General features: G+C 36.3%; 2 protein-coding genes across 18 annotated transcripts; both read right to left on the reverse strand.

Moving 5' to 3' along the window:
- Window positions 1-20: 20 nt before the first annotated feature.
- Window positions 21-15633, reverse strand: LOC122017130. 17 transcript variants are annotated; one of them, XM_042574654.1, is made up of 7 exons: window positions 15440-15633; window positions 13505-15149; window positions 13271-13428; window positions 2328-2646; window positions 1471-1674; window positions 802-871; window positions 21-203 (listed from the first exon to the last, which is right to left on the reverse strand). In XM_042574654.1, the coding sequence occupies exon 2, from the start codon at window positions 14936-14938 to the stop codon at window positions 13661-13663; it is 1278 nt and encodes a 425-aa protein (XP_042430588.1). In that variant the 5' UTR covers window positions 14939-15149; window positions 15440-15633; the 3' UTR covers window positions 21-203; window positions 802-871; window positions 1471-1674; window positions 2328-2646; window positions 13271-13428; window positions 13505-13660. The 17 variants fall into 17 exon arrangements, with proteins under 17 accessions (XP_042430588.1, XP_042430583.1, XP_042430584.1 ...); XM_042574649.1 differs by adding an exon at window positions 1005-1135 and having other exon boundaries at window positions 21-871; XM_042574650.1 differs by having other exon boundaries at window positions 1005-1674.
- LOC122017132 lies at window positions 3691-5423 on the reverse strand. Its single transcript, XM_042574658.1, has 3 exons — window positions 4824-5423; window positions 4618-4736; window positions 3691-4539 (listed from the first exon to the last, which is right to left on the reverse strand). The coding sequence occupies exons 1-3, from the start codon at window positions 5269-5271 to the stop codon at window positions 4051-4053; spliced, it is 1056 nt and encodes a 351-aa protein (XP_042430592.1). The 5' UTR covers window positions 5272-5423; the 3' UTR covers window positions 3691-4050.
- Window positions 15634-16186: the final 553 nt, after the last annotated feature.

Here is a 16186-nt window from a genome sequence, read left to right on the forward strand (position 1 = left end):
CCATCTTTTGAAGCAACACCATTCTTTCCCACTTCAACATCTTCTCCACCATGAAGGCTAACCTTGTCTCTCATCTCCACAGCCTCTCAGCCCCCGCTGCTGCTCCCGCCGCCGCCTCTTTAGTTTGATCTCGATGACTCTGTTGTCATCAATTGGATCCGTCAGAGGATGACCAGGAGGACTACAAGTTTGGTCTTCTTGACCTGCAAGATGCAAGAGAAGGGAGAGTTTGTGCTTTATATTCGGATCAGCTCACCGACTGAGTCCATGGCCTTTAAAACTACCCATCTACACTGTGATTTCCTCAGTATTTATCTACCTTTTTCTCAGAGTGTTGGACTAAAACAAGACAACAGCCATGGATCTTAAACACTTAGATGTTTTGGTCATGTTTGAAGTCATTTTTTGCATAGATCACAATCTTATCTGACCCTGTATTTATGTTGATTACAGCTTAAAATGTCTCCATAATCCTTCTGTTTCTCATGCATATATCTATTAAATAGTTTGAGTATTGCACACTACAATCGACCAGCAATCAAGAATAGTTAACGTACAAATCAGTTTACAATAATTACGAGCAAAGGTTGTCTCCATAATTGGGAGAAAAGTTCTCCAACTAATCCATTGCTCAAACAGTGCCTTTGTTTTTTTTTAAAAAAAAATCTTGCAATATGATTATAGGTGCTTAAAAGTTATTACAATTGGCTAATTTCTAAAGGACTAGTAAAAGTAGAGAGACTGAAGAAGAAATGGCACGATTTAACCACTAAATAAAGCTCGGGATCGAGTTGAGCTCACATGATACTGCACGCTTTGTGGTCTCCACTTAGGACAATAACATAATTGATTGGCGGTGATGGCACATCGCCTGTGGCATTAATTATTATCCTCGTCATTAAGTCATATAATTTGCCAAAGAAATGTAAAAGGTTATCTTTTCTCTGTACAAGGTATCTTTAGAGATGCTCTTTTAAAAGATGTTAAAAAAAAAAAATCGTAACCTTATCATGTCTGCAATAAATGACAAGGTGCACTAGTGTGATTTCCAATCTCTGTCCAATCTGAATGATGCGTGTGGAAAAAGACAAATCGTCTAGTTGTAGTTACATTGAAGAAGAGTGACTGATTTTGTCTAGAAACCATTGAAAAAAATAATAAATTATAGCAACTCTACGACATTGGAATTAATGGAGAAAAAAAAGTAATATAAAAGGGGGGGAAATTGAAATCCTGCATAAAAATATGATAGCAAAAGATTAACCATATTATTAGACTCGATTGATAACCAACATAACCTTACAGGAGTAATGAACGCATATAATTGTAGAACTAGAAACCTTTTTTTGTTTGTTTTTTGCACGGTTCAATGAAGGAAAAGTAAATAATGTATGTAATTTTTCAGAAATTATATTTTTTTTATAACAGAAAAAAGTTGTATTGATTGGCATAATCATATTTTACCAGTACCTCACATTCATAACATCTTTTCAGAAGTGAGCCAGTATTTTGAGGTCGGAGTTGTTCACCACTTAGGAGTGCTGCAGGGCAAGGGCACAAGTGCCTTTATGCCATTCTTCTAGTGCGCTATCTTGATGGAGTTGGCTCCTTTATCCCAACCTTTTTGAAATTTTTTACATGCTAGCAAAGCAAATTCCAAACTGTCCTTGCCATCTGCTGAAACAATTGGAAACAACATCAAAGTACATGTTAAAGCATGCATCACTAACGAACCCTCCAACGCTAATAGATTACGGAGCAGCTTGAAAAAAAAAGTTAAAAAAATGTTCAGGAGACCTTTTCCTGTAATATGTGAACAGCAGATTAACGTGATCATTGCGCTTTGTGTATTCAATTATTGCCAGTAAGAAAAATAACACAAACAGTTACCAAAGACAAATTAGAATCACTAGAATGACGCTGTACAAATATATAAGATGTGGTTTTTTTAGAACAATTACAAATTCACTTTTAATCATGCTATATGTAAAATGGAAAAGTAAAGATGCTCCACAATATTTCTAGGCTTCATTAGATAAGTTCTCAATTGGAATGATAGTCATCTAGGATCATTATAAATTAGCCCTGCTTCTTGGTATTCCTTTCTGGACTAGATAAAAGAATAACAAAAGCCTGAGACTCGTAACTAGTAACTAGTAGTGTTATCAGGGGCAACAAATATGAAAAATCTTGCAAATCTGAGAGTCCTTTCACAGAGAGACCCTTGCAAAGAAATTAGGGAAACATGCCTCACAGAAAACCTTGTGAGAAGAACTGATTTTTTGTAAGGGAGAAACGCAGCAACTGAACAAGAGGAAAGCACTCACCTCACCACAACATCCAAAATTTGAAGTCTGGAATCCAGATTCCTAGCTCCAGAAAAAACTTCTTTGATTGCCAATAAGACTCCAAATAAAGGAGATAAGACTATCGTGGAGCTAAATTGGTGGCTTCATTTTGTTGAAAACAAAACCATAAGCATCGCTTTGAGATTTGTTGGAACACCAGGAAGAATCAACAAAGATATTTATCTTTTCTCTCCCAGGGTCCTCCGATTGGCGCTTCCTCCCATTAGAGGAGCAGAGTGCCTAGTTAGCCACGCCCAACACCCATCCTGAACTGCTCCTTCCATAACAGCTTTGTACTCTGTAGTAAGGAAAGTCAAGCTCGTCAGCTTCCTTTTGATACTTGGGTCATCAAAATATTTGTGAGACTGATGAGAGATGAAACCAAGGTGAGAATATATGCAACTGTGCCAAAGGCAGGAATCTAATTCAGAAATATCACACACGGATGAGATTCAATAACAACAAAGAACATGATTATTCACACGACAAGGTCCTACTTTTATATTAAAAAAGGTAGCAAGCCAATCAGTGTCTGTTAGTCTTGTGCCCTTTCACATACTTAGCTAGTGAATGATTCAGGCAACGCAAAAGAGAAACCGTCAGACTGATATTAGGTGTGCATTCATGTTAACTAAGCACTTAAAGGTGGTACTTATATGATTACTCAGCATTTGTTTGATGGGTTGTCAAATGGATTATACTTGTCAGAGTAGCTGAACATAGCTAACCTTGGTCCAACTCAATAAGATAACACAACTAGATTATTTATTAGACTATTAAAATTAATGTACGTAGGGAATAATTTTATAGGTGCCTCGTGATTGATAGTATAACTAAAACCCAAATTATAGGACTAATTTCTCCAACAGAGAGGAGAGATATTCTATATGGTGAATGATTCTACAAGAGAGTAGTTCATCATACTTTAAATTGGCAACTTACAAGAACAACTTTTTCAAGGAAATGCATGTTACTATGTGATATGCCTACATAAATATGTCTGCACTACAGTCAGGTTATGTGGCGCCAATGCATTTCTGTTTCTAGCAGGACCATAGTTAGCATGGTTATTAGATGAAAATAGAGAGACTGTTTTGATTAATAAAAATAAGTTAATGTGCATATAACTAGTTGAAACACAACCTTTGTAGTAACAACTAAGAAGAGAAGGAATCTTCATGTTTTTTTTTCTTTCAAGAAGCTTCCGAAAGAAAACAACAACAACAAACCAAGCCTTATCTCATTAAGTGGGGTCGGCTATATGGATGCTTCTACATCATTGGGCTTTATCCCCCTCTATATCAACATCTATACTTAAATAAATTTTATTTTATTTTATTATTACTAACCAAGTCTTTTTCTTCCTCGTTTCACATCGTCTAACTGGAGCATTTATTGACCATCTAAGTAGATGTCTGTATCATCTTAAACGTGTCTTTCAGAGTTTTTTCTCAATAGATACCATAGTTATCAAAAGCGCGAGGTGCAAAAAAGCGCTCAAGGGACTTGGGGCTTAAAGCGCAAAGCACAAGGCGAAGCGCGGGCTTTACGGAAAAAAGCGTAATAAACAATAGGACTCTTATATTTATTAAAAATCTTTCAAAATGTCTTTGAAAATCCAAATAACCATAAACAAATATTCTTTGATGAAGTTGTAGATTATTGAAAATCACAAGTCTTTGAAAATATAATAGAGGAAATATCAAATATCAAAATAATCATCTTCTTCATCTTCATTGTCCAAATCTACGTCATCAGCTCCATCGCTTGATTTGTATCCATCAGTATCCTCTTCTTCAGTTTCATCATCAAGATTAATTTCTTCTTCATTAACAAGACTAGTTTGAGCTGAAGACAGTTTCCTTTTTGCTGATGCAGATAATGATGCCCCTTTTGAAGAAGATGCATTTCGAGATCGAAAGTCATATGCACTTTCACCAACCCCAGATGCTCGTGCTACATCACTCCAACGCAAATCTTCACCTTCGTAGACAAAATCATTATCATTGTCTTTATCACTGTCATCCAATTTACCCAACAACCATTCATTACTATCATCTATCTCTGACAAAGTAATAGGATCAATTTTGTCTCGCATGTCATATCTTCTCCTCAAAGCTCTATTGTACTTGATATATACCAAATCATTCAATCGTTGTTGAGACAACCTATTTCTTTTCTTAGAATGTATCTACAAAACAAAATTAAAAAGTAAAAGGTTAAGTTCATAATATAAATTTTAATATGTATAAAAAAAATTCCAACTTACATGTTCAAAAACACTCCAATTACGTTCACAGCCTGAAGAAGAGCATGTGAGGTTTAAAATCTTCATTGCAAATGTTTTTAATTCAGGAGTTGATGCACCATAAGAAGACCACCAATCAGCTTAAAATACAAAAACATATAAATTATAAGATTAACTTTATTACCATCCAATATTAATATTGCATAATCTATTATTTATAAATTTACCTGGTGATTTTAAAGTTCTTTGTCGGATAGCCATTGGCAAACCAAAAAGTCCTTTTGCTTTCTTGTATTTTTCCAATTGATTCGTGATCTTATCTTGTAAATCCTCACCTCTCACTAATCTGGCTATGCACTTGTATAAACCCTCTATCACTTCTGTATCATTTTTTATATCAAAGTTTGAGTAAAAACACTCTGGATTCAAATATCCAGCTGCGTGCAAAGGTCGATGGAGTTGAATGTTCCATCTTTTGTCAATGAGTTCAAAAATGCTACGATATTTCTCTTCATTATTGTTAAATGACGCAGCGATAGCTTCTTTGGCCCTGTCCATTGACTCATAGATATAACCCATAGGAGACCTTTTTTCACCATCTACCAGCCGTAATACTTTCACCAATGGGCCACCAACCTTTAATGCAAAAACCATATTTTTCCAAAAAGAAGGCATCAATATCACTTCTGCTACACGTTTCCTGCAACCTCCTTAGAAAATCGACTATTTGCCCACTTTTCAGATGTAAACATCTTTCTCAGATTTGCTTGTTGTACATGAAATCGCTTTAAAGTTAAAAAAGCGGTTGCGAAACGTGTCTTTGCGGTTCTTACCATGTCTCTCTGTCCAGTAAACTCTCTCATCATGCTCAATACTTGTGGTCTGTTGTAAATATAACCATTAACCATCAACGCTCGTTCATGCAATTTTCTGAGATGAGGAATTTTGAATATATCCTCGAGCAACAAATCTAAACAATGAGCTGCACAGGGTGTCTAGTACAAGTGTGGAAATCGGTTTTCCAAAAGACGACCTGAAAAACAAATAAATTTAATAAAAAAATAATAAAAATATAATTCAATTATAATTGAAACTTGAAAGTAACAAAAATTTAAAATATTACCTGCACTGACATTGCAGCTTGCATTATCTGTTACAATTTGAACCATTTTTTTCTCCAATGCGATACACAAATTTAGAGAGTAACTCAAACATCTTGTCCGCTGTGTGAGAATAGCCTGAAGCATCAACTGATTCGACAAATACACTTCCTTTAGGACCATTCACCAAAAAATTTATAAGAGTCCTATCCTTTTTATCGGTCCATCCATCTGCCATGATTGTGCACCCAAACTTAGCATGATCTTCTTCATGGGATTTGAGAAGCGAGTTCGTATTTGCCAACTCCTTCTTCAAATACTTAACCCTCACTTCATGATATGATGGAAGTTTCATCCCCGATCCAAATTGTCCAATAGCTTCAATACAAGGCTCAAAAGAATCATATTTTACAACATTAAAGAGAATTCCAGCATCATACATCCATCTTGCAAATTTCTCAACTGCAATATCTCTTACCTTCTTTTTATTTTCATCAAATTGTCCTTTATTTTTTGCACGTCTTTGCTAGACAATTTCATCGACATCTTTCATAAAATAAAGGTTAATAGGTCCAGTTTGTTTACACTTTTTACCTTGGACCGTAGGATGGTTGCTTGAATCAGATATTGGTCGTTTCCCTTTCACTTTAGTTTGATGATCATCTTCTTCATGTTCTTTCAAATCTTCCAAATTATCAACATCATCAGAATGAGGAATTTTATCCATTTGATTCTTCAAATTAGTCTTTTTTTTGCATGAATTCTCTAATTTCTTCTTTAACATGCTCGGGACATTTCGGACAAGCTTTTACATTTCTATTGCCCCCAACTAAATGTAGCTTGTGTCGATAAATTCCACCATTTGTTATTTTACCACAGAAAATACAACCAACAACATTTGGGTTTTTAGGATCCGAACATGTTGCATAATTCCAAGCAATATCCTTTCGAGTTGATGGAGTTGTTGTATTTGACATGGTTAAGAATCAATACTGCTGAAAATGAAATCAATAATACTGATCAATCAATAAATAAAATAAAAAACAGGAAAAAAAAATTAATTATAGAATATAGAATACAAATCTGATTTATATGAATTAAAAACTTTTAGTAGTTTTTTAAATTTAAAATTTATTTTTTATATATTTAAAATTTTAAATCTAATAAATACAATTTATCAAATTTGTTTATTTTAAATATATATTTTATGTATTTAAATTTTAATTCTGATTTACTGATTTATTTGAAATTTGAATTAATATTTTTTTATTTTAAATAAATTTTGTATATATTTAAATCTGATTTATATAAATTAATTAGATTTTTTATATTTAAAATATATTTTTTATATATTTAAATCTAATTAATAAAATCTATCAGATTTTTATATTTTAATTTTTTTAATTTTTTTTATGTATTTAAATTTTAAAACTAATTTACTGGTTTATTTGAATTAATAAAATTTTTTAATATATTTAAATATGATTTATATAAATTAATTAATTTTTTTATATTTTAAATATATTTTTTATAAATTTTAAATCTGATTTATATTAATTAATAAACTTTATTAGTTTTTTATATTTTAAATATATTTTTAATAATTTTTAAATCTGATTTATATTAAGTAATAAAAATTATTAGATTTTTTTAATTTAAATATAATTTTATATATTTTATTGGGATAATTTAATTAGGCTTTATAAAACCTATTCGAAAATTAAATGCAAAAAAAAATTTAATTTAATTAAATGCAAAAAAAAATTTAATTAAATGCAAAAAAAAAATTTGACGCTGCGCTACAGGGCTCACGCCCGACCGCGACACCGTCGCGGCACCGAAACCGTCGCAAGACGCTGTCGGCGACGCCGGAGGCGTCCGACGACGATGCCGGAGCCGTCGGAGGAGTCCGACGATGCTTCCGGCGCCGCCAGAGGCGTCCAGAGCCGCCGGAGGCATCACGGGTCGCTGCCGCTGGAATCGTCCCGCGGTGCTGGAAGCTTCGCCGGATCCCTCCGATGGCGCCGGAAGCGTCGCCGGACGCCGGAGAAGCTTCCGACGGCAGGATTTCACCGAAGAAGCTTTTAATTTTCACAGGAAGAAACGAAGCAAGGAAAAGACGACGAAGCTTACCTGGAAGGGACGATCGCGACGTGAGGAAGACGAAGAGGCAGCAGCGATTTGAAGCAGAATAGCAGATGAACATTAATGAGGTTGTTTAGGGCTTTAAACTTATAAACAAAACAAATCAAAAAAAAAAAAGGAAAGTAGAGAAAGTTTCGCGACGCGCAACGAAGCGCACGCTTCTTGGAAGGCTTGCGCTTTCGAGTTCACAGAAGCGAGCCGCCTTCGCCTCGCTGCGCCTCGCGCTTAAGCGAGTGAAGCGACCGCTTTTTACAACTATGATAGATACAACTCCGACTTTCTTGCTAATGCTCTCATTTCTTATCATGTCCATCCTCGTATATCCACATATCGGCCTTAACATCCTCATCTCTGCAACTCTCATCTTCTATTCATATGCTTGAGTCATAACCCAACATTTAACACCATATAACATAGCAGGTATAACCACCTTTTTTGTAGAACTTCACTTTATGTTTTAAAGGTACTTTATGATCACATAAATACCCGACGCTCTCATCCATTTCAACCATATTACTTGTATACTATAAAAGACATCTCTTTCAATCACTCTATTGTTTGTAAAAAAGATCCTAAATACTTAGAACTCTCGGTTCTAGACAACTCATCATCTCCTATCTTAACAATTATTTTTGTTGGTGCAGGAAGCATCAGACGATCGAACCTAAGTTTTGATAATGACAAAGGGTTCAAAGTTAAGGGTTATTCTAGTTCTAATAAGTTTGATTGAGTGTGCAGGAAAGTCCTAAGTGAGTTTAGGCAAGGTAAAAGTCCTAGTGAATACTAGGTAGGTGAAAATCCTAATTGTGGCTAGGTAAGGAAGTCCTGGTCCGAGGAACTTGGCGGAAGTCTTAGTAGGTTGAAGACATTGGGCAGAAAACCCTACGAGTCAAGCATTAAAAGTCCTGGAGGTCGAGGACACCTGGCAGAAGAATGGACGGATCAGAGATCGGACGTCCGGCCGAAAGTCTTAAAGTCTCGGATGCTAAGCAAAAGTCCAAACGGTCTTGAGGACTGGTTTGACATCACGTAAACTCTCCTGAGAGGAGTAGGTGTGGACGCGTTTTCCATTTAGGAAACAGTACACGTCGATTCAACCTAGGATTTCACGTGAAATTCAAAGTCAGAACCAGATAGTCTCGAGACTGTCAAATTCATTCAAAATGATATATTTTGCTCGTTGTGCTAACTCTGTGGTGCAGGAAATCAAAGCTGGAAGATTGGCCGGAAAATGGGCATCCAGGGCGCCTGACATCCAGGCACCTAGATTGAGCCAAACTCAGCCACGCGTGCAAATGAGTTGGCGTGTTCTGATTGGTAGGCACACATCAGCGTCCAAACACTCGAGAGTGGTCCAGGCGCCTGGGTAAGGATCAAAGTTGCTGGATAGAGTTTCGACGACAGGATGCCACTTGGGGGCACTGGAGACCAATCCAAGCACCCCGAGGTGGCCTATAAAATGGACTTCGACCAGCACCTTAAAGATAACAACTATAATGATTTAGTCATTTGCGCACGGCTCTCGACGACTGAAAGCACGAATCTCCGTATGTTTATTTGTCAGTATAATTTCCTTTATAGCACTTAAACTATTATCACTTTATAGTTGTACTTATTCAGAATTATTAATGGATTGTCCAACGAAAGCAATCGACGATCGCGGGCTTTGAAGTAAGAGTCGTCAGACTCTAAACCAAGTAAAAAACGTGTTAGCTTTGTCTCTGTTGATTCTTCTTTAGAATTCTCTCTCCGTTGTGTATACTATTATTGATTTACGAAAAATGTGAAAAATCCACGAGCAATATTCACCCCTCTCTAGCACTTTCGATCCTACAATCTCATTACGTCTAATATTGTTAAACTTAAATTCTATATATTCTGTCTTTACTAAACCTAAAACCTTTTACTTCTAGCCTTTACTCTTTCACGTGTCTCATCTACTAAAACAATATTATCTACAAACAACATGTATCACGGTACTGTATCTTGAATGTGTCCAGTGAGTTCATCCATGATTAGTGTAAAAAGAAAAGGGCTTAAAGCTGATCTTTAATGTAACCCTATCTTTATTGGAAATGTTTTGGTTAATCCGCATGAATAATTCACTTTGGTCATTATATCCTCATGCATATCCGTAATTAGTTCAATATATGCTACGCTATATTATTATATCCTCGTGCATCTCTTTTTTCTAGAATTCTCTATATAATTTTTCTTGTGACTCTATTATAAGTTTTTTAATATCATGTGTACACAATGTTATAAATGACAATAGACGGTGGCGGGGTGGTCAGTGACCGCCTCGACCGCCTAGATGGTTGAATTTATTTTACTATTTTTTTATATATAATATTATAAATAATCATTATTCTTATATACAAATTTAGTAAAATATATTAATTTAAAATAAAAAAAGTAATCTAAATATTTAAAAATAAAAATAAAATAATTATATATATATATATATATATATTAAATTAATGAGATAATTTTAAGAGCTTTAATTAAGTTTATTTAAATTATCTCAATTATAGTTAGAGTTGACTAAAATTATTAACATAAAATTTAATTAAACCGCGTACCATGTTTCGATTAGGCAACGAGTTCGATGCATCGCCAAAACCGCACTATGCGTCCGGAAGCATCATAGGGCCTGCGTCAAGGCAACGCGTTCAGGCCCGTCGCCGGGCTTGGACAACGCATCCGGGCCCGCTGCAAGGCTTGGACGATGCGTTCGGGCCCGTCACCATGCTTAGATGACGCGTCCGAGCCCGTCGCCGAGCTCGGATGACGCATCCGGCCAATCGTCGAGCTCGGACGACGCATCCAGGCTCGCGTGATGGATCAGGACTTTATCGTCAAGCCAGGCGACACGTTCGGACGTGTTGCGGTGGTGAAACGGCAACAGCGGCGGCAAAACGACAATAGCAATGGCGATTCCAGGCACGACAGTGGCAGAAGGTGGTGAGTTACCGCCTTTACTTGACATATCTTGCTTTCTCTCGATACTTTTCATTTAGTTGTATGAGAAGATATAAAACTTCTATTGTCGACCTTCCAAACATGAATCTACATTGATTTTCGGTCACCGTGGTCTCCTTAATTTTTTTTCTATTACTTTTTTCCAAAATTTCATGGTGTGACTCATTAGTTTAATGCCTCTATAATTTGTATAATTTTGTACGTCTCTCTTGTTCTTATATAAGGCAACTAGAGTACTTACCCTCTATTGATCAGACATATTTTTTTTCGTATTCAATAGCATATTAAATAATTTTATAAGTCATTCAATACCTTATTTTCCTAGACACTTCCATACATTTATCAGACTATCATCTGGTCGCTTTTCTATTTTGTATCCCATTTAAAACTTATTCTACTTCTGAAATTTGAATTCCACGATAAAAATTTAAATTTATATACTTATTTGAGCTACTTAAATTACCTAAGTTAAGTTAATCGCCTAAATCTTCATTAAAAAGTTGATGAAAACTTTTTTATTTCTCCCTTAGTTGCTAATACTCTATTGCATTCATCTTTAATACATCTTATTTAGATCAGATTTCTTGTCTTCTCTCTCACTTTAGCTATTCTATAAATGTCTCATTCCTTCTTTTTTTATCTAATTTTCGATATAACCGTTCAAAAGTTTCATTTTTTTTGCTTCATTCAATGCTCTCATAGTCTCTTTCTTGGCTATTGTATTTTTTTTTAAATTTTCCTCGTTCTTACAGATATATAATTCTTGACGGTTCGTTTTTCCTTACTTTCTCTTTTACTTTCTCATTCCACCACCAAGATTCCTTACTTGGTGGTGCATACCCATTTGACTCACCGAGTACACTCTTGCTATTATTTTCAACTTTTATACCATCTTATCTCATGTCGTATTAGAATCACCATATATTTCACCTAATACTTGTGCTCCTACATTCTACTTAAATATGCTTTGTTTCCTATCCTTTAACTTCCACCATTTAATTCTAGGAATCGAGTATATTTTTCTTATATTGATACTATGATTAAGGCGTATATCCAACACTATTAACTTATGTTTCTATCCCCCTTTCTAATCATAAAAAAGTTAATTTGCGATTTATTATTTTCACTTTTAAACGTAACCCGGTGTTATTCTCTTTTCTTAAAAAAAGTATTAGTTAGTATAAGGTCAGATGCTATCACAAAATTCAATATAGTTTACCCTTCTTCATTTCTTGTTCCAAACCCATAACCACCATACACCCTTCCATATTCCTCATTTTTCACTCCAACATGTCCATTTAAATCGCCTCCTATTAAAATCATTTTATTTGGCGGAATGTTTTGTAATACTTCATCAAAGTCATTCCAAAACTTTGAATTGATATTTTCATCTAATCTTACTTGAGGTGCATATATGCTAATTACGTTCATAGTTTCTTTCGTCATTACTATTTTGAGAGCTATAATTCTATCCTCCATTCTAACAACTCCTACAAAAAAAACTATCTACAACAATACCCGCTTCATTTCTTGTTTTATTCTTTCTTGTGTACCATAACTTAAAACCCGAGTTTTGTATCATTTTTTCCTTCTTGTCTACCCATTTTGTCTCTTGTACACACAAAATATTAATTCTTCTGTTAATCATTGTCTCTACTATCTTCGTTGCATTATCAATGAGGGTTTCTATATTCCAAATGTTAGACTATTAGTTTTATTATAATATTTGTTCTTATTCAATCTATAGTGTAAGAACTATTGCTTATTTAATACTACACTCAAGTTCTCATGGAGATGTAGTGGTCCTTACCGATACTTGCAACGCGACTCTTGTATATTTAACACTACACCCGAGTTCTCGAATGTAGCAGTCTTTGCTGAGACGTTACAGTTGAACCTTCAATGCATTCCTTCCGGGGAACAACCTAGCATTAGCATAATAGTTTAATGGATCTATTCGGCTAATAACCTAACACGGTCGAATCCTGAAGCATCTTGAAAACCCTTCCTTAAATTTCCTCTATATTACTTCTATCTTATTTGACAAAATAAAGCTTAAATCCATTTTAAACAAATTTGACCAGCAAGAGAAGGAAACTTCATTATTCTTCCTTACAAGAGGGTTCTTCCAATATTTTCCAATTTACCATAGCTACCACTGAAAATAGAACCAAAGAAACTGATGGAAACAAAAATTGAAAACCCACAATTTAATATATTATTGTAATGTTATTTGCAATCTAGGAAAAAGATCTCTAGATTTTTTTCAAAAAAATAGTTTTAAGATCTTGCAATAGTGACATAAACCTGACAAAAGTACACCAGTAACAATAACAATAAAGGGTATATATATAGTTGTGTGTGTATCTAAGAAGCATTGAATGATCAGGATTTGAAAATAGAGCAGAACCACAAACTGACATTTGAGGCTGGGTGGAGTAAATTACCAAATGATGAAGTATAACTGCAACATGTAAGCTTGCAGAAGATGATTGGGAAGATAAACGAGGGAATGCTTCTGCAAAGTTCATTTGAAGACTTCTATGAGGTCACATGAGGATTTGATTTATGGATGTCAGAAAGGGACCTCCTTAAGGATGCAAATCTACAATCAAAAGCCAACTAGGTATAGTTTCCACAATTTACAAGGGCTAATGAAATGAGTATGTTATTATTCGTACCAGAATCTGGAATTTTTCTTCAACGCTGAAAGAAAAAAGAGTAATTTTTGGCCAAACAGCTTGTATCTGCTCATCGCCTACCCACCTAGAAGTCCTAAAAGTTTAAGGACACCAAAGTGCCAAAGTTTCTGGAAAACAGAAAATTGGACCTGACTTCTATTCCTCAAATGAGCAAAAACAAATTTTCTCGAGAAGCAGAGGCCAGTTCTCCCCAAGTTGCTGTGGATTTAGTTCCATTGCTACCTTTAAGTTGTTCATACTAATCGCACACGTATCTTCCACAATTCCAACATTACCTCGCACATGGATGTTGTTTCTTGGCCAAATACCATTTATGTGCTTTGTACAATGTTGAAGACTAGGACTTGACTGCTTCGCTATTGCATGTTCTCTACCCACTCTCAACTTGATGCATGACCTAATAAGTCGCTTCAAATAAGCATCAAGAGCATGATTCAGCACGTGAGCTGATTCCAATTTTACATCTTCCAAGCCCTGTGCTTCAGCAATCTTTGACATTGTTGCCTTCAAAACCTCAGTATGGCATAGTTCGCCAGCATTATGATTTCTCCAATAACTGTCACTGGTAGAAGTACCTGCTGACAAAAATGTCTTTCGTGCCCCACCAACACTTGCAGCACAAAAAGGAATCCCAAGTGGAGCCTGAAGAGGGCCTCTGAAGGGATCCAAATAACTTGAATGATCGATGTCCTCCTCATCTCCTATGGATGTTGCTTCTGCATGAGGATTGCTATGTACAGTACTCACATCAAGCAGAGGTGTTCCCTCTCTCCTCCTCTTTACTGTTGGCGGGTAAGAATTAACATGCTGTTGCTGCAATGGTCTCTTTAACAAATACAATTGACCATTTTCAGTGGAAACAGTCTCAGCACGTGGTATGGAAGGCTGATGCGCAACAATATCTGATCTTGGACTTGCTCCAAGGGAGCTGGGCCAGTCTTTTGTCCTGCAACTATCAATGCCAGTCCTGGATTTGCAGGGTGATGGTGGCAATATATCCCCATTAGACCAAGTTTGAGGCACTGCTGACGGAGCTTTTGAACCATCATCTACTTGAAGTGATTTCTTTGGTACATCCTCAGTTGGCTTTTGTGCAAACTTGCCGCAATCAAGTGGTGGAGGTGTCTTTGCTTGGGTAGCATTCTGAAGGATTGCACGAATGAGATGGTTGTGGAAGGGGATATTCTCACTACCGAGTAACGCAATACATATTTTGTTGAACTCTCTCTTGCTCAGCTTCTGTGACAAGAAACCATTCAAAAACCTGAAGTATATGTGTGAACGATCCTGACCGAGGCGCTTCAATATCTGAGATTTCAGATCATCAAGGTCGATCCAAGAGTTCTTTGTGCCTGGTAGTGATGACGTTGGCTGAGGGTGCAGCTGCAAAGTTGGCAGCGGCGGCACCGGCATCTCTTAATGAACACTAACCACAGAAGCAACCACTAAATAAACTCATAGCTAGAACTTCCCAACTTATATCAACTCTGTGAGTTCAACCTTTATCAGGGTCTGCGCCTTTTCTTACAAATATTATACACAGTCGTCAGGCCCATAACAGCAATGTAGGCGGTAATAAGACGTTCCAAGGGAAGATCCCTCGAGAAGATCAAGATCGAGAAGCCTGACCCAAAAAGGTGCGAACTTGAAGTTAAATTTTCAACGAAGAGACAGTGAAAACCCTAATAAAGCAACAAACTACCAGAATCAAAACCAATTTAACACCGGTCAATCATAAAACGTCTCATTGTGAACCGGAACTGGACGGAAGAAGCAAGAGATGATCCGCACCGGGTCCGAGATGCGGGAGACGGAATTGAGCAAAGCAGATCTCGGTAGCAAGACGAGAAAACGAATAGACAAGGTAACTCAAACCTCGTGCGAAGAACTTAAAAAGGGGAGAGCGAAGCGTACCTGGCCTCTGCGCGAGCTACGAGAGGCGGCAGCCGCGTTGGCCTCTGGCGGGCGCCGTTTTAATCCGGCGGCGCAGGTACCACCAATCCCACCCACACCTCTCTTCTTCGACGTCGCGTTGAATTAGGAATTGATCGAGCTGAATCGGTCGCCTTTTTCGTTTCCTTCTCTCTCTTCTTACGCATCACTGAATGGCTACTCAACCACACCCCAATAATTACCTGCCTCATGATTTGCAGAAACTTCAGCCACAAAGGATCCAGGCGGATCCTTGTTTCTGCGCAACGAATGACTCAACTTTCATACTCAGCTGACCGAACCGCCTCCCTACCACGTATTTTAAAGTGGGTATACTTCTGGGGATCGCGTTGGGGTGGAACTTCTCAACGTTTACTAATTCAGCTCAATCTCTTGTTAATCTGGGTTTGGATTAGTGAGATGCGCAAATAGGGTGCTGACATTTTGTCTCTGTAGAAGGTTGACTTGGTTGACTTTAAATAGAAAGTCAACCACTTTGACTGTCGCGTTGGTGTGCGTTTGGAGTTGTGGCATGATGTTAGTGAGAAGTTTCAAATGCACACAAAACCTATTCTCACTAGTTCACAAAAAAAAGGCACTCCAATGAAAAATGTAGTGTTTTGCATAGTTTTTTATAGATAAAAAATTAAATATATTTATTTATTTATTATTGAAAAATTGTTCCAAATCAATACTTATCATATATAATGTAGTTTCAAAGTCAAGTGA

The sequence above is a fragment of the Zingiber officinale genome, chromosome 8B (genome assembly GCF_018446385.1).
Source record: "Zingiber officinale cultivar Zhangliang chromosome 8B, Zo_v1.1, whole genome shotgun sequence".
Taxonomy (NCBI): Eukaryota; Viridiplantae; Streptophyta; class Magnoliopsida; order Zingiberales; family Zingiberaceae; genus Zingiber; species Zingiber officinale.

Coding starts and splice junctions, on each gene's coding strand:
- LOC122017132 (XM_042574658.1), bottom strand. CDS start 5,271: ATGCCTTCTTTTTGGAAAAATATGGTTTTTGCATTAAAGGTTGGTGGC. Junction 4,737..4,823: donor AAGAACTTTAAAATCACCAG/GTAAATTTATAA, acceptor TTGTATTTTAAG/CTGATTGGTGGTCTTCTTAT. Junction 4,540..4,617: donor ATTGGAGTGTTTTTGAACAT/GTAAGTTGGAAT, acceptor TTTGTTTTGTAG/ATACATTCTAAGAAAAGAAA.
- LOC122017130 (XM_042574656.1), bottom strand. CDS start 14,938: ATGCCGGTGCCGCCGCTGCCAACTTTGCAGCTGCACCCTCAGCCAACG.